Below are 18,047 nucleotides of genomic sequence, written 5' to 3' on the forward strand. Positions count from 1 at the left end.
GGAGGCTGCTTATTTTTATTAGTTCTCGTTCATAAATGATTTCTATCAACTGACTTTCTTGACATTAGCCGCACTTGGGTGCGCCGACCTTAGTAATCGAGCATCTTATGTTTACATTTGGTATGAACATGAGTACATTAGAATAGGCTGAGAGGTATCGAACGAGACATGAGACCTTACCTTACATTTGCTAGAATGAATGGGCAAGGGGCGACCGGCACAAGTATCCCTTTGAGAGTTACGATATGAGTTGCTCGATCGAGGGAAAAATCCTTGCTAGGGAAGGCACAACGCCGGTGGAAATTAACAGTGTGAAAGCCATAACTCCGGCCTATCCGATCAGCCTTTGCTTCGAGTAATTTACTAAATCTAGTTGCGCAGTGGGATCAAAACCTTTACCTTGAGTAATCTTTTAAGCTTCTAATGCTATTACAAAATCTAGTTGGATTTTTCTTGAACTTCAAAACTAGGAATAATTTGATCAAACCTACCAATTTATAAACCCCTGGGCATTTTCTGCCAAATTTTTTGGATTACTTCAAGTGTCACTTTAAAAAAACGATCACTTGAGTGCCAACTCTCGATTATTTGGGTCGCGAAAATCTAACATTGCCATATTTTATTAACTCAGGAGAACGACATGATTACTCGAGGAACGGTGTCTTGTCGGTTGACAATATTTAATAATTTTTTGATGTTTTTCGATTTTTTTTTTTCCTTCTTCTTTTTTCTTTCTGTTTCTACCTTTGGCCGGTGACCGAACAGCCGCCACTTGCCATGGCCGGCCTCGCCCGAACGAGGCCACTTTTGTTTACATTTTATGAACATGAGTACATTAGAATAGGCTGAGAGAGAATCGAACGAGACATGAGACCTTGCCTTAGATTTGCTAGAATGAATGGGCGAGGGCGACCGGCATAATTGTCCCTTCAAGAGTTACGATACGAGTCACTCAATTGAGGGAAAAATCCTCGATAGGAAGGCGAGGCCGGCCTCGCCGAATACGGCGTGGGAAGCCCTCCCGGGCTCGCCTGCTCTTGCCTAGGCGAGGGTCGGCCGGCCTCGCTTGTGGTGGGCGACGACTTACTATCTAGTTGCGCGGTGAGGGCAAAGGGCCGGCCATGGCCGATGGCCGGTCATGGACCAAAGGTAGAAGAAGAAGAAAGAAAAGAAAAAAAGAAAAGAAGGAAAAATAAAAATATATATATTTTAAAAATCAAAATATATACATGGAAATGTCACATAGACTAATTTTTTAAAAAAATCCTACTCATATTAAAATTTTAATTATAAAAGTCACGTATTAATTTGGCTGGAATTTCTTACCGTTGACACTTAGGTGATCGTTTTTCTTCGAGTAATTTACTAAATCTAGTTGCGCGGTGGGATCGAAAACCTTTACCTTGAGTAATCTTTTAAGCTTCTAATGCTATTACAAAATCTAGTTGAATTTTTCTTGAACTTCGAAACTAAAGTCGTTGACTTAAGAATAAAAAGGATAAACGAATTGCTTCTTGCCATAACAATCATCCGTTATAAGACTCTTCTTCACTAGTGCCTTTATATGTACACCTTAATATCGAGAATTCTTTAAACTGTTTTCTTCTGAAAAGGTTGGATATTTTGGGACGGGGAAATTACTAAAAAAGTTTTAAACCCGGTGCATTTGTGCCAATTCAGTTCTAAACTTTTAAATTTGATCAATTTAGTCATAATTTTTTTTTGTCAATTTAGTCCTAAACCGTTCCAAAGTTTGCAATTCTCATGTTTATTACGTTTCGTTTATTGCCCAAAGGGTTCTCATTTCCACGCTTCATCTCCCCAAAGCTTCAAGCGTATTGGAAAACAGGGTTCTTGACGGTAACAATTCGTTTTTACTTTGGATTTGACACAGTGAAGCTTATGCTTTTCATTCCACAAAGAAAATCAAGCCATGGGTAAAAAAGCATTGCCGTATTATCATTCTTACTCTCTCCTAATTAATGTTAAGACAACACTGGCCTATAGTTGGACGCAGCCCCATCAGGGCGTCAAAACAACATTGTCGAGACACATATATCTGAACAAACCCCACCCGAGCAATACCGAGATATTGTCCGCTTGGGTCGTGGGTCATCCGCACCCGCACGACTTTAAAACGCGCCGTGCTAAGTTGAGCCAATGCGAGACTCATCCGCCCATCAAACAGCCCATGTCTATGCGACGTCGGACTCGGAGACAGCATCCGAAACTCAGCAATCCCTCAGTCCCACGACCGGTTCGATTATCTTAAATCACAATGCCTGTCGAGAGAGAGACCCACGGAATCTCTACATTTCCACATGCAGCCCCGAGAGGGCAATCTCCGAATTCGGACGCATCCACGGTTTTCGACTTTTGGAACGGATCGAACAAAGGGAAGAGGAAGAGGGGACGAGTCGGGGCGGCCTCGAAAAGAAGGAAAGAACGAAGAAAGTGGATGGATTGAAGGGACGACGAACGGATGATAAGAAGAAAAGCAAAGCCGAGTCATCCTCTTTCGTAGCCTTGTCAATAATAACTTTGTAACTATATAACTACCATGGTACGAGAAACTGGTTTTGCGTGTTGACTTTCTTGGCTCACGGGACCGCTCGCTTATTATACGGGAGACGGAGGCTCTGACTTTTTCTTCTTCTTCGTTTTTTTTTTTATTTTTATAATTTCGAGGGTTAGGTGGAGCTTGGGTTGTGTGGCCCCCCACTGATGACTCCACGTCGACTTGGTCAAAGTCTTGCGAAGCGATATAGCTTCTCGATCACCCTCCCTCGACCCTAACCAACCACGCGCTTCCTACAGTTCAAGTCTCGAGGTGGACATGGTCAAGTTTACAATGGAATCTTGGAATAGCAGTATGTTTTGATGTTAAAGATCGTAGATGATTGTCTCGTTTATTAGTGGGGTGTCGAGACAGGTTGGGAGAGAAAACTTTGAGTGAAATCGGCCTTTTAAAATATCTCGAGCTTCAAAATACCTGTCGATTTACGTATAAATACCTATCATTCATAAGGAAGTAATGTTCCTCGCAGACCGCGTCGCTCTAGCGTTACTGAATCCGACGACAATTCACGCCGGGTTTGGTCATCTTGAACCGGATCGTCAATGCTTCGCTACCAAGCGGCACGTAAATTGGATACCCCACTTTTGTTGGGTTGTATCGATTGCGATTTAATATCCCACAGGCCACATGGTGACCTTAATTAAAGGCAACGAAACGAAGTAATAAGGTGGAGTCGAGCTATGTGAACGGCAAGTCCTCGTAAGATCTTTAATGGTCACATAAGGTATAACGAAACGTGCATTTCGTGCTTTATGACGACTGCCCACCCAAGTGATTTCTAGTGTTCCAAGTCATACTCAGAGGACATAGTCTCTCGAGGTATTCCCGGATTCGACGTGAGAGTCCGCATTAGAATTTAGAGGATCATGCTAAAGAATTGCGTGTGAAAACTCAAGATTATAGATGGAGAGAGACTATGCGTGTATATATAAGGCATGTCAACTGAGACCGCACACAAATTGGGGCGGAACCCAACTCCGACACCATGTCAAAAAATTGAGCCCAAAAGTTCAATTCTATATATGAAAGGAGATCACGTACATATAAAGAGTATTTGAATCTCGAATATAGACGATGAAAGTTTCCATACTAATAAATCTGTGATAGGGGAGAAAAGGGAAGAAAGAAAAAGAATAGGAAAGAGTATGCAGTGAATTTTACAGACTAAACCCTAATTTTTTTTTATTTTTTTTGGTCGGTGACTAAACCGAATTAGCAGTAGCAATTCTAGAAGTCAATGTCGCATTATGTGAACAAAGTCCTCCTTATCATGGGACGAGAAGAAAAGCAGTGGGAAAAGCCGAAGCCTTAATTGTACGTAAAGCAGCCATCAGCCAATAGGCCATCCCGCGACGTCGACACATGGATGACGAGACCGTACGGGGGGCGAGGCGAGCCAGCCAATAAGAACCGGCCACGTGGCCCCTATCCGGGTGGGAATCGAGTCCCCCTTAGAAAAGTCTTCCCCCCCCCCCTTGGCTTTCGCTCGCGGTGGGCTTTCGAGAGCGTCGGGGCGAGGATCAGACGAAGAGCCCCCCCCCCCAACCCATTTTTTTTATTTTTCTCCCTCTTTAATTAATCCGCTTCTTTTTTTTATTTCTCTCTTAATTAATATTAAATACTTCTTCTTCTTTTTTAATTTGTTAAAATGCTGTGGCAAGTGGCACGTCCCTTTCGCTAGACCTTTCTTGTCCTCCTCGACAAATCCCCAAATTACACGCGCGCACGTAAACAAGAAAGGGTAGGGGCACCCATCACTTCTCTTGGTACCATGGTGCCGGAAATTCCAAAAGCGACCGTAGCTCGAGAACGAGAACGAGAACGAAACGCGGGATAACTCCAAACCCGGTCGCAACATCAGAAATCCCACTCATTCCGTCCAAAACAAAAAAGCAAAAACAAAACAGTGCCGTTTCGATTCCCCAGATTCAAGACAAAAAGAAAAAAGAGAGACAAGAAAATTCAACACGTATTTACAGTTTTTTTTTTTTTGGGGGGGGCAGGGGAGGCAGGGAGGGGTTTATACATATAATTTTTCTTTTCTTTTCTTTTTTTTTTGGGGGTTGGGGGAGGATTAGATACAGTGAGCATGTGGCGGTTGGTGGGGGTGCGCCCTCAGACTGACACCTCTGATGTTCTGGCAGCGGCGTCGCCGGATCTCGGTTGCCGTAGAAGCTGTATCAGTGTCTCCGCCTGTCCACATTCCCGCGACCAATCAGAACACCAATTATATAGCCTTTAATAATTTACCGAAATTTAATCTGCAGAAAGACCATATAAAAATCGTTTCATGAAGCAGCAGAACATGATCTACCGATCTCTCCCCACAAAGAAAAGGAAAAAGAACAGAGAAAAAACACAAGAACGGAGGAGCGAAAGGTCGTGGGATGGAAACGAATATACTTGCACCCCACGAACTGGCTTCCAGCCGAAACGACTGTTTTGGCCCCTCAGACATCCTCTGTCCTGCTGCCCCGTCCGTAATAATTATCTCTTGCCCCGATTTCCCCATCGAATCTTTTAGTGGCTTGCGTTATCGGAGTCCTCCATCACGTCTGAGTACGCTAAGGACAACGAGGATGGAGGACGTAAAAACTGGATTTTTTTTTTCTAATTTCCAGAAAAGAAAATGATAGCACGAAACCGACGCCGACGCCGCCGCCGACGGTCGGCGACGCTCCTCCCGCTCCCTCCTCCGGCGAGCAACGAACATTCGTGGCCGGACGGTGTCGGAGTGAAATTTTCCAAGAAAAAAAAAAAGAAAAAATGGGAAATAAACGAAAATTACCAAAAAAGATAAAAGAAAAGGTCAGATTTCCACGCGACGACTGACGTGGCAAAACTCTCGGTAGTTCTCTCTCTCTCAAGAAAAAAAGAAAAAACAAAACAATTCTTATTTTCTTCAAAACATGCCCGACGCCACGTCACTCGCCGGGGGGCGGACCCGTCCCGAGCCGACCCGAGCCGTGGCCGGAGCCTCACCGACCCAAGGCGGCGCGCAGACAGAGTCAAATTGGGCGCCTTACCTTTTGCTTTCCGCGATTGGTGCCGGACTGCGACAGGGCCACGAGCGGCGGGATCGCCCCTTCCCGAGCCACCATCGCCCGGTACGCGGCGCTGTCCTCGCAGAGCTGCAGCAGCACCACCACCGCGATCTCCTTCTGCCGCTGCGTCCCCACCTCCACCATCTCCACGAGGACCGGTATCCCCCCCTCGTCCACCAGCGCCGCCCTCGCCTCCGCCGCCCCCACCAGCGCGCTCACCACGAACGCCGCCTTGTCCACCATGCTCGACCCCAGGTCCGCCATCAGCTCCACCAGCGGCCGCATCGCCCCGGCCTGCACCGCCCTGACCTTGTTCTCCTTGGCGGAGCAGAGCGAGTAGAGCGCCGTCGACGCGTCCTTCTTCCCCCGCGAACCCCCGGTCTCCAGGAGGCTCACCAGCAGCGGGATCGCCCCCGACCGCCCGATCGCCGCCTTGTTCTCCTCGATCTGCGAGAGGCGGAGCAGCGCGCAAGCCGCGTTCTCCTTCGCCGTCGGCGTCCCCGTCCTCAGGGCCCTCACCAGCGGCTTTATGGCCCCCGAAGCCGCGATCAGCTCCTTGTTCTCGTCGCAGAGCGAGAGGTTGAGAATCGCCGTGACGCCGTACTCTTGCACCTGAGCAGACCACCGAGTATTTTATGCAACAGTCAATTACAGTCGTACACAACAGTTACCAAATTCGACAAGATTTCAAAAATCATGCTTCGCCGCCGTCAGCGACAGCGAATAGCCGATCCACAGAATACTTTCTCGCGGTCACCTGAGGATCGGAGGAGGAGATGAGAGCGACCAGAGGCTTGATCGCGCCGGCCTGGGCGATGCGGACGCGGTTCTCGGGCTTGTTCTTGGCGAGGAGCCTGATCTCGAGGGCCGCCTGCTTCTGCTCGTCGAGGCAGCACGAGTCGAGGTCGCGGACGAGCTGGCGGATGAGGTCGTCGGAGTCGTCGGAGGCGCAGGCCATGAGGAGGCGGCGGCGGTTGTCCTGGGAGGAGGCGGTGGGGAACTCGCCGGATCTGTCGCTGCCGCAGTCGCTGAAGGCGGAGGTGGAGGAGGTGGAGGTGGTGGAGGTGGAGGAGTCGTCGAGGGCGGCGGCGGCGAAGTTCCGCCCGACGTAGGCGAAGGTCACCGGAACCTCGGCCTCCATGGCGGCGGGCCCCGGCGGCGCTCCAGGCGCATCAATCGATCGGGGGAGCCGGGTCGGAGTTGACGGGCCCGGGTCGACGGTGCGCTCGGGTCGTTTCGAAGCGACGGATTTTGGGGTCTTGGATATGATGATATGGAGGGGGGTTTCATTAGAGAGAGGGAGGGTAGCTTTAAACACCTGGAAGAGGACGTGGTCCGACACGTGCGCAGGTCGGAGATGGACCAGTACCGATTCCCCCCCGGGACCGAGCGCGCACGTGCGAGAGCCCTCTTCAAACGCGTGCGGGGAAGGTTTCTCCGTTCGATCGATGGAGCTCCAGCTCTTCTTTTGGGAAGAGTCCGAAGGCGGCCCCTTTTTTCTTCGTTCATCGCCGCCCGTTCCAACTTCCAACAGCAGTCCAAAAAAAATATATATGTGCACGAATTTTGATACGTACTGTTAAGTTGGTCCGTGCGACCTGATGTGACGAGTACAGTCGAAATCGTCGATTTGAAACGTTAATTTTTGGATTGGATGAAACAAAACTCGATTCCGGGAACCATCGCTCGTTCGATTTGGAATGCTTTGTTTCTTCTCTGCTTCGATATATATTCTTGAATCAGAAGACTGAAAAACAAACCGCATCGCTTCACCTAGCCAACATTTCGATTGTACGCATCTGTGCTGTCGGTCATGTCGAGTGCCACGGTAGCTTGCGTGGAGGAAAAGCCTGACGGTATGTAATTTCGCCGATGATGACGTAAAAGCGTGCGCATTTTTCTTTGAATCGTTTAAGAAGTGGGGGATCTTTTTGCCATGCATCTTTTTTGGGGGTTTGACCTTTCTACTAACTGATGTTTTGGAGAAGGGGGGACCCTTGACGTTACGAGCGCACATAGGAGTGCTCTTAAATCTAGATCGAGAGAGAGAGACAGAAAATATCTTCATCCGAGATGGCGTAATGGCATGTGTTTTTAAAATTTCGAATATTTTCCCATTGGTCATATGTTTAACAAAGCGGTACGGGAACGCCTTGGGATAATATCTTCATTCGAGATGGCGTAATGGCATGTCCCGTGGGCCGTGGCCGCGAGCGATGATTAACAAGGGATCTATTATGCTAAATTAATCAGGCCGATTTAACTAAATCTTTCGACAGATCGTAGCCGACAAACAGGGGGCAGTCGGGGCGCGGGAGGGTACAGCGTGGGATTAGTTGTTGTCGCGCCACGTGGACGGTTGGGGGGGGGGGGGGTGGGGGAGGAGGGGGCTTTGTTCATCGGAGCGGGTCGCGCTTGCACATGGGGGTGCTCTTTGATTGATCGCAGTCCTTTCTCTTTCGTACCCTCCTTCCTTCCCCCGTTGAGCCGTCCGTTACATACTGAAAGGCGGATTATGAACGCGACGACGATGACATTATTGTTGGCTCTAGTCATCCGTCGGATCGACGATCGAGATTGATTGAGACACTGACAAGAGGATCATAGGAAAAGAGGATCTTCACGGTCCCCGAAGTTCCCCGCCCCCGTCCCAAAAGAACCCTTGCTCTAATGCTCTTGTAGAGATCGAGAAGACCCTCGACCCTTTTATGTACACTACAATGGGTTTCTCTTCCAATGTGATTAAAGGATAATCAACAGAGTATCGGCAGGGTTAAGCTCACACTCGTTACGTAAGAACGGATATACCAAGCAAAATAATCGGCAACCGATCACTAGATCTTGTATTATTGTTAGTAATGAGTACACATTGGAAATTCCTTTTCCAATAGCCACAGTGTCGGTTCGGCTTCCTCTACACCATCATTGTACGGAGACAACCAAAGCATGTTAAGTAAACATAGATCTAACTTTTAGAAGAACAAGTCTTCGTAATTCAACGAGACGACGGAGCTCTTGCGATCACCATTGAAACTGGAGGCAGAGGACATGTACATAGATAGAGCATGGGCGTAACGAATCCCATAAAGCATTATTAAACTCCCAAATCTAAATTGGGAGAGAATAGCTCCTAGATCTAGAACTGACAAACTCTCCGATTTAGAACTAAAACGGGAGAAAGAGCTCTTAAATCTATATCGGGAGAGAAAAAAAAATAATAAGAAAGGAACAAGAAAAACTCAAACCAAAATCAACACGCAATTTGAGTTCGAGAGCTTCTCAAATATATAAGACCATCTCATCCTCAAATCAAATCTTAATTTCAGTTGATCTACCCGTCCTAAATCGGATCAAATCGGATGCTCTCGATGCATATGTGTGCCCAACTCGCATATTCCGTGAGATCACGTGCATCTCACACCCATAACTTTTTTCCTTAATCGAGAGGCTATACACACCGTCGGCCCCCCACTTAATTTTGCGGATCACGAAATTAAGCCTAGAGCAACATTTGGGAACCAACAAATAAATGAATCAACGGCGACCTAAGATTTCACGCGCATGGTCTTAGAGAGAGCAACATGATGCAGCAAAATTCAAAGATCTTTGCGCTCTATCCGACTCCCCACTCGCCTGTGGGATTCAGCAAAAAACATGTACTTCTGTTTGTGCCTGGGATATCGCCTGCTCCATGCGTACTCCTATTTTGGAATCTCAATCATTCAAAGCATCGATCCGTGGAAAACAAGTTTAGCTTTTGGAAATTTATCTCGCTCAATGCATTAAAGATCGAGATTCACCGAGAGATCAAAAGTGAGGTGTCCAGCTGAGCACTTGTGATTTAACTAGGGGGCCATGGCGGTGGGTTGCTGTGCTAATCTCTCCCGAGGAATAGTGCAAGCTGGCCCGGACACTTCGATTACAAAACAAAAAAAAGTGAGGTGTCGAGCGTCTCCATCATCTATCTCAAATAAGAAGAGAGACTGAGAGAGAACGTGTATCAAGGGGCGGCTAGGACAATCAAAATCGGTGTTAAACTCTGGAATATGCGAGCCAAAAAGTCTTTTTCTTTCCACTTCTTTTCTCTCTCTATCGTCTTCCTAGACCTTCAGCCGTGGAGAAAGGGGTTTGAGCTGATCTGACCCTCCCTTCTCTCTCTTGTTGGTCTTGTTTGTATATTATCATTCTTTTCCTTGTTTTTTCTTTCTCTCTTGATTTAGATGTAGAAGCTCTCTTCTCCTAATATAGTTCTGAATCTGAGAGCTTGAACTCTCCCGACCTAATTTTATACGTGGGAGCTACTCTTTTTTCGATCTAGATCTAGGAGTTTAATAAATATGCTTCTGGGGATTTGACAGCCTTGCTTTGTCCGCAAATAGGCCTTCAACTTCAATGGCGATCACAAGAGATATGACGTCTCGTTGAACCATGAAGATTTGCTCTTCCAAATGTCAGATCTATAATTGTGTGGTGTTGATTATAATTGTGTTGCCATGTCGCGTCGTGTTTCATGCATTTTTCGAAGATATTTTCCGATAAAGTAGCACCTTAAAACTTGGGTAGAGTACCATATTAAAAGTAGTTGCAAAGTGTTACTCGTACAGTGAAATGTTAATTAAAAATATTACAAAAACTACAACACTGTCTACTATACACACAATATAATAATACAATGGAAGTTTTATTTTATTTTTATTTTATTTGATCTCCTTGTTCTAGCTTTCGAGTTTTTATCATTTTGTTTGAGAATTCTGGGGCATGAGCGCAGAGACTTGGCTAGACGCTCATGGAATACCTTACATGCCCCATGAACTGTATTTTAATCTTCGATCTATCCAAGCGGCCGCCAACCAAAGAGCAGCTTGCACAACGTGGCACACGATTTCATCCTTTAATTTTAACAACCTTAAACATAAAAATATTTAATTAATGTGCTTTCACTCAAATGGGAATTAATTTACAAATAAAGCAAATGCAAAATGGTCAGCAAACCCCAAACAGGTGAAACCGCATGGAGGTTTTTTTCACACATCAAATGTTATAGATATCTCCAACAGATTCAAAACATGCGTGATGTGGTGGACTCACTAAGCGTTGCAATTCCACACTGGTTGTAGTCCATATCACATCACAAGGATCCTCATTGAATGTTAAGAGACGTTCGAACCTTCGCTTCTAGTGATTCTGATAGGCACGCGCAAATTGCCCCGTCCAGGTGCTTTTAATGTAACGGTGTTAGCTTATGGCCCTAGTATATAAAGATTGTGCGCGTGGACTGAACACGCTCGTGGCAAGTGCGCCGGCCCCACCACCAAGCGGCGATCGAGTCGTTCGAGCTTATCGGATTTCGCCTCTATAATTAAGTTACTTTCTACAATGGATCCGATTAGCACACAAGTCATGTCCCGTGGAGAGACGTACATTAGATGTTGCACATACTATCCGGTTTTGTACGTATTTCATGAATAAAACATGAAATTCACAGTATCTCAATCTCTCGCTGAAGTTCAACAATTGCCCCAAAAACACAAAGTCAAGTATGCTATGCAGCTTAAATCGAAGTTCAACAACTTATTTCATATCTATGTGTACTTATATACATAAAAATCTCTTGAGCGTCTTCATCAATGTTTTACAAAATTAAAATATATATTCTTAACAAAGACCCAGAAAGTAGTAGGGTTCTTATTTGACACTAAAGTCGAATCAAGCGGCCTTTTGAGATATTTAGGAACTTTCCGTTCCCACTAATTTTCCGATAATATTTGAATTAGCATCGTTTAAGAATAGTGGCTTGAAATTGTTAGAGCTTAGAAGTCTCGCCCGACACGACCGAGGGCGTGGTGGGGTCGAGCGACTTCTGGTGCGCCAAAGATACCTTCGTTTTGATGTTCCATCATTGACTCGGTCGATAATTCATTAAAAAAGGAGGAGGAGAAGAAGCTGTCTTTTCATACAGGGCAATCAATTCGAACCGTCAGCAAAAAGATTTTCAAAAAAACACGAGAGAGGCTTTTGCATGAATTTTCAACCCACGCCCAAGTTCAAATTTCAAATTTTCGTGATTGACGGTCATTGGGCAAATAGAGAAGGAAGGGAAAGGAGGGTGGAAAGAAATCTCAGTAAAATTAGTCAAGATAACTAAATTGAACCGTACAAATGGACTTATTATGGAGGAGAAACTGGCGGCTTAAACCGTTGCTATCATTTCAATTTGCGACATAATTCGTCAATCGATTGCCGTCATTTTCTGTTGACAAAAATGGACCCTAAACTTTAAATGGATGTGTAATGTAATTTCTGAACTTTAAATTTATTTAATATGATTCCTGAACTTTAGTTCAATTTGCAATGTAATTCTGAACTTTTAACTTGTTCGATATTGATGTTTGATATAGTCCCTAGATTATATGAAGATGTTTAATATTGACTTTTCATTAATTCGAGATCATGGATAATATTGAACGTTTTCATTTAGTTAAGGACTAAATTGAACATGTACTGAAATTTCATGGAGCATATTACGCATAGGGCTAAAAATCAAGGATCATATTGAACAAATTAAAAGTTTATGGATTATATTGTATATTAGACCAAAGTTTATGAACTATTTATGTCATTTTCTTTTGATAACTCGTAAAAAGCTGTCTTTTCATACCAAACATTAATTCTAACTGACCGTAAAAAAATTCAAAACAAAAAGAGAGTCTTTTGCACGAATTTTCAACCCAAACCCAAGTTCAATTTCAAATTTCGTGATCGACGGTCATTGGGCAAATACAAAAGGGAGAGAAAGAAGGGTGGAAAGAAATCTCACTGAAATTAGTCAAGATAACTACTTGAGCCGTACAAATGGACTTATTGTGGAGGAGAAACTAGCGGATTAAATCGTTGTTATCATTTCTATTTACGACATAATTCGCCAATCGTTCACCTTCATTTTTCTGTTATAAGAAGGGATTATAATATAAATAATTCATAAATTTTGGTTCAATGTGCAATATGATATCTTAACTTTAAATTTATTCAATGCAATCCCCAAACTTTAGTCCAATATGTAATATCGTCTCTGAACTTTTAATTTGTTCAATATGGTCCCTAAACTTTTAATACATGTTCGATGTAATTTCTAGATTATATGAAAATATTCAATGTTGTCCTTCCATTAATTCAAAATCAGGGACAACGTTGAACAATTTCATATAACCCAGGGACTATATTTTAGGCTAAAGTTCAAAAATCACATTGAACAGATTAGAAATTTATAAATCATATTGCATGTTAGCCAAAGTTTAGAGATTATTTGTATCATTTTCTCTTGATAATTCAAAAAAAGCTGTCCTTTTTATACTAAACATCAATTCTAACTATTAGTAAAAAAAATTCAAAAAACAAAGAGAGAGACTTTTGCATCAATTTTCAACCCACACCCAAGTTCAATTTCTAATTTCGTGATTGACGGTCATCGGGCAAATACAAAAGGACGAGGAAGAAGAGTGGAAAGAAATCTCAGTAAATCTAGTCAAGATAAACTACTGGAGCCGTACAAATGGACTTTATTGTGGAAGAGAAACTAGCGGGTTGAACCGTTGCTATCATTTCTATTCGCGACATAATCCGTCAATCGGTCCACCTCCGTTGTCTGTTACAGGAACAGATATTTTTCTCCCCTAGCATCAGAACAAGGATGCTGTCGCTTTGGCAAATATGGTTAGGACCATAAACATCAGGGCTCATGAGCCGATCAAGAGCCATCTGAACAAAGAAAACAGTCTCAGCAAACACCAGCTCTAACCACTGTTTGGAATAGGGGCGTTAAAGGGCTTGGTTCGATTTCGGGTCCCCCACTGCCACAATCCGACCCGAACATGAAGGCATAGAACCCGAATCAAAAAACGATTTGAGTCTGGCTATCGGGTTTCCTTTTCTTTGTTTGCGAATGTGGCTAGTAATCATTTTGGTTTAGAAATAGGTTCAATAATGTGTTTCGGGTCGGTTTTGGTTTATAACCTGAAACCGAACCGAATCGCCGAACACCCGCTGTTTTACTTACTACCAGAACAAAAAAGGAAAACCAAACTAGAAAGATCCGATTTTGTTCTAGTTGGTTCAGTTAGGTCCGAGTTTCAGTTCGGGGCAGTTCTGTTTTTCGCCCCTAGTTAGTATGCTAAAGATTTTTGCACCTTTACTTGGTAATATAAGCGAAGCATAAACTTTGGGGAAAATGAAGTTTTCTCCATTCTTGGCAATTGGTAGAGATTAGAGGCGTGTCAGTAAAACAGGAGGAAGAAAGCACTTTCATTCTCCTGATATGAAAGGGTTCAGGGAGAAAGCAACCGCGCAAGAATAACAACAGCGAACTGCGCAGGCAAATCAAGATAATCAAACGTATCCAGAATATTGCCCGAACGGTGCGGGGAACCATCCATTATGAATCCTAGTACACAGAATAAAATTCTGGTTCTGTCTTTTGTAAAGCCCACACATTCTAGCCAGGAATTCTCTCTGCGCATGTTGGTATTAGGACCCAGCATTCCAGGCCATAAATACTAGCTTGCGGTGCAAGGCCAGAATCCATATCAATGCATCTCCAACGGATCGTCGTTTGCATAGCGAACGCCAAAATATTGAATACTCGAGACAATATGCGAGTGAATCCTAAAGCCAGCGAAACAACAGAGGCGCAGCAAAAGGCCACAAGTCCAACCTCACGCAAGATGCGCAGACTAGAGACCTTCCCGCGCATTCCTGGCAACAAGCTTGCGCTGTGTTGTATCCAGGGCTCGGATCGTTGGACGGTGTCGAGACGGAGCAACTCTGTCCGAGCAGTTTCCAGCGGTAATTTCTCGAAACACCCGGAGGGAAAAAAACCATTTTGCACTGTCGTTTCTTCTATTTTCTCTTGTACCAAGAGCATCCCTAATAATAGGAGAAATTACAGCTTACGCTGAGGTGGTTTGGTTTGCTAGATTCCACACAACAAACTCATGCAGAACCCTCGCACATAATCGACTCTTTATTTCAGCTTAAAAAATCTATTCTTTTCCCTTTTCCTGTAAGCAGAAATTGTAATAGTTAAGGATGGACACATGAGTGACTCATCTCTCTGACAAACAAATTCAGAAGTAACCGTAACCTATGATTATAAAGTAGAAGCAGACCGAGTACTCCTATGTCAAATGATTTCAAATATTTACCCCACAGTTTCAAGCTCAACCTTCAAAGACTCGGACAAAATGGCCTCAAAAGATTGCATAAGCTAATTCGGTAGGTTTTCATTTAACTAAAAACGAATTACAGTGGATGAAAGTAGGGCGGTCAAAATGGGTCATAAACTCGTATTTTAACTCATATTTATGAAAATTGATCATATATGAGTCGCCTTAAAATTAAGATATAGACCATAAATGGGATTTAAAAAAAAAAACCCAAACTAAATGGGTTTTATTGAGTTTTTTACAAACCCATTTCCAACTCATTTATCACCCTTGCTTTCAAACCATATATCATCGACTCTTCGCTTCGTCTCCTCTCTCTCCTCTGCTTCATCCCCATCTTCCTCGCCATCTCTCTCTTCTAACGGACCTCCCCGATCTCCGCCCGCTCTTACCAAACCCTCGAAGTGAAGCGAAAGCCCTGGCTCGACTTTGCCGCCTTCAGTCGACCCTGCGGTTACTTCCTCGGGTCTTGGATCTGCGGTTCGAGCTAAGGTACGTCGGCTCTTGCAAGGAGATATTCAAGGGACGAAAATGCATTTTCAGTGGCAGGCCCAATGCTCGCAACCTAATGAAGTGGTGGTGGAACCCTGAGGCTTGCGATTTGCTTGCTTTTTTTTGCTTGAGCGGCGGGAGAAGAAGAAAAATTAAAGGAAGAATCTAATCTTAATAAATTATATCTGACAAGCCTCCATAATAAAGATAAGGAATTCCCAACTCCCACTTTCAGGGATCGCTAGGGACATGTCGTTGTCAGTAGCCATAAATAATGACGGTCGTGCTATTAAGTATTCTAGACCGGCTTGTTAAGCATATTTAACAGAAAAAATAAAAAAGAAAGTTTGATCATACCGGCGTGAAACGATAACTCGAATCGATCAACCAATCAAAAAGTATTCATGAACAGAGTAACGTTCGAGAAGTTTGACAAATAGCAATCATATTTATTAAGACGAGCGATGGAGTAAAAACGGCATCCTAAGAGACCCAATTAGATGAGGGGCGATCGAATTGACGAGTCGCAACTTTGAACAAGCGGAGATTCTAGATGCCGCCGGACTTGGACGGAAAAAAACACAAGAGTCGGGACAAGTCAGTCGTAGGGACGCTCGAGTCAAGACTGCCGCTCTGAAAATTTTGGACAGTTCAGTCGTGGCCAAGTCGAGGTGGGTGTGTGCTCCATCGAGCCTCGTCCCACTACAATTCTCTCTTGAATCTGCCCCAAAATGACAACCAAACAGGGCGAAAACGTGACTGAACTGACAAGCGTTTGACCCCGAGCTGCCTCGAGTCGAGACGGCAGCGTCGATTCTACCACGATTGCCGTGCCTTGAAAGCACTTGGAAATTTTTCAATGAATGGTCTGCAGCACGAAATGAATTGAGATTTCATAGAACAGGGCATTGTGATTCTGATATGTGCAATACTCATGCAAAGACTGCGACTTTAATTTATATCAACAGATGCAACACCAGGCTAATTGTAACGTGAATCAAGAGTTATAGATAGAACACGTCAAGCCTCAAGCCATGGCTGATATCTCTGGAAGAAAGGAGTACCACTTAAAGCCACAGCTCCATTTCTCAGGGAGCGAAGGGCACTTGGGCAACCAGTGCCATGTCCGCCTGGAAGCCCTGTAGTACAGAATCTCCGGCCATGTGTAGCAGCAGATGCACACCATCCCTTGGTGCCAGAAGCAGTAGACGTGCTCGTAGTTGTGGTAGCACACCGACATGAACTTCCGGCACACCAGCTCCGGCAAGCTCTCCACCTCCTCCCACCTCCCCCCTCCTCTGCACAGCGCCCACAGCTTCATGCCCCTCGATATCCCGTTCGCCCCGATCCCCCCCACCAGGTACAGCCTCTCACCGCCATCACTCACCAGCCTCGCGAAGGTGAGCTCGTCGGGTGGCGGCAGCAGCTCGGACCCGCGGTGCTCCGTCGTCCCGGCCTCCGGGTTGAAGCAGATGATTGAGAACGGCTCCGATGTCGCGAAGTACAGGTGCCCGTCGAAGTACACGCCTTCCTGGTGGTGGGTGTAGCCCAGGATCCGGTCAAACCCGTTGACCTTTTGCCACGAGTGAAATCTGGAGTCATACAGGAAAGCTTCAAACCGGGAGGACCCGCAGGCGAGGATGAAGATCTTGTAGCCAAGCTTCGGGGTTGAGACAAAAGTGAGGAGCTCGAAGACGAAGGGGAAGGATGGGAACTTGATCTCTCTCCAGGACTTGGTCAGGAGGTTGCATATGAGGAAGGAAGAGGAGTTCGGGAGGGAGAAGCAGAGGAGGCCATTGGAGGAGGAGATGAGGGAGGAGTTCTTGAAATTGGGGAGGAGAAGGGAGGGCGAGAGGGCGGAGGAGTGCCACGTGCCGGCAGCGGAGTCATAGAGAGGGTAGTGTTGGTGGCAGTGGGGGTGAGAGAGGAGGAGGAAGGAGGAGAGAGACCGAGAGGAGTGTTTGGAGACGAAGGAAGGAGTGAATAGGAGAGAGTTGAAGTGCTTGCAGGTGGACCTGAGGATGAGGAAGGCCCTGAGTGGTAGGAAAGAGAGGATGTGCTCAAGCAGCTCCCGCGGCAGGAGGCTCCAGATTTTCGGATCCATTTTTACGACCCGGGTCGTTGGTGATGCTACTCGCCTCCGGTGCATGGCTCTTCTTTGATCATATCTGCAAGAACAAGAAACGGGAGTGTTACTAGTTTTAATAACCCTCTCTGAGAGAGATAGAGAGAGAGAGAGAAGTCGTTGACTTTTTTACCTTTGACTTTGGGGAAACAGTGGGCGCTTTCTACACAGCATGTGTCTGGTCCGTGGGAGATTCGAAAGAGCGGACCAGACACAGAATGTGCACTCCACACACAGAGTTCATGTGCCATCTGTCCACATCTATCCTAGATACAGCATGCTGTTTCAACTGGGAGATTTCGATCAGTCATCAATCGTCAGGATGGTCCAAACACATCTGCCAAATCCCCTCTCTTACTACCCCTAGTATCTAAGTCACAACCACCAGAACTATAGAAGGCAACAATCATACATGCATCTGTTGCCATTGCAGGCACTTGCCAGGCCAGCCTCAACCCCTAGTTGAGAGGGAACAGGAATCTGTTTCTTGGATGGTTCGACTTTTGAAGTATTGTTGATTTAACAGACCTCAAGTTGGTTTTCTTGATTGGGATCAAAAAAGGGCCAAGTCAGTGGAGAAAATAGAAGTA

At 45.1% G+C, this 18,047-nt stretch overlaps 2 protein-coding genes across 2 annotated transcripts; both read right to left on the minus strand.

Annotated features, from left to right (window-relative positions):
* Positions 1–4,426: 4,426 nt before the first annotated feature.
* On the minus strand, positions 4,427–6,917 carry LOC115675709 (U-box domain-containing protein 4). Its single transcript, XM_030598459.2, has 3 exons — positions 6,380–6,917; positions 5,605–6,234; positions 4,427–4,771 (listed from the first exon to the last, which is right to left on the minus strand). The coding sequence occupies exons 1-3, from the start codon at positions 6,761–6,763 to the stop codon at positions 4,694–4,696; spliced, it is 1,092 nt and encodes a 363-aa protein (XP_030454319.1). The 5' UTR covers positions 6,764–6,917; the 3' UTR covers positions 4,427–4,693.
* A 9,284-nt stretch (positions 6,918–16,201) lies between these two features.
* On the minus strand, positions 16,202–17,942 carry LOC115675857 (F-box/kelch-repeat protein At5g43190). Its single transcript, XM_030598639.2, has 2 exons — positions 17,591–17,942; positions 16,202–17,500 (listed from the first exon to the last, which is right to left on the minus strand). Exons 1-2 carry the CDS (start codon positions 17,629–17,631, stop codon positions 16,360–16,362), a joined length of 1,182 nt encoding a protein of 393 aa, XP_030454499.2. The 5' UTR covers positions 17,632–17,942; the 3' UTR covers positions 16,202–16,359.
* Positions 17,943–18,047: the final 105 nt, after the last annotated feature.

The sequence above is a fragment of the Syzygium oleosum genome, unplaced genomic scaffold, assembly GCF_021117445.2.
Source record: "Syzygium oleosum isolate NSW1041296 unplaced genomic scaffold, Sole_v2.1 Sole_v2.13, whole genome shotgun sequence".
Classification (NCBI taxonomy): domain Eukaryota; kingdom Viridiplantae; phylum Streptophyta; class Magnoliopsida; order Myrtales; family Myrtaceae; genus Syzygium; species Syzygium oleosum.

Coding starts and splice junctions, on each gene's coding strand:
- LOC115675709 (XM_030598459.2), bottom strand. CDS start 6,763: ATGGAGGCCGAGGTTCCGGTGACCTTCGCCTACGTCGGGCGGAACTTC. Junction 6,235..6,379: donor TCTCCTCCTCCGATCCTCAG/GTGACCGCGAGA, acceptor TGGTCTGCTCAG/GTGCAAGAGTACGGCGTCAC. Junction 4,772..5,604: donor CCAATCGCGGAAAGCAAAAG/GTAAGGCGCCCA, acceptor GAATGTGGACAG/GCGGAGACACTGATACAGCT.
- LOC115675857 (XM_030598639.2), bottom strand. CDS start 17,631: ATGCTGTGTAGAAAGCGCCCACTGTTTCCCCAAAGTCAAAG. Junction 17,501..17,590: donor CTGTTTCCCCAAAGTCAAAG/GTAAAAAAGTCA, acceptor TTGTTCTTGCAG/ATATGATCAAAGAAGAGCCA.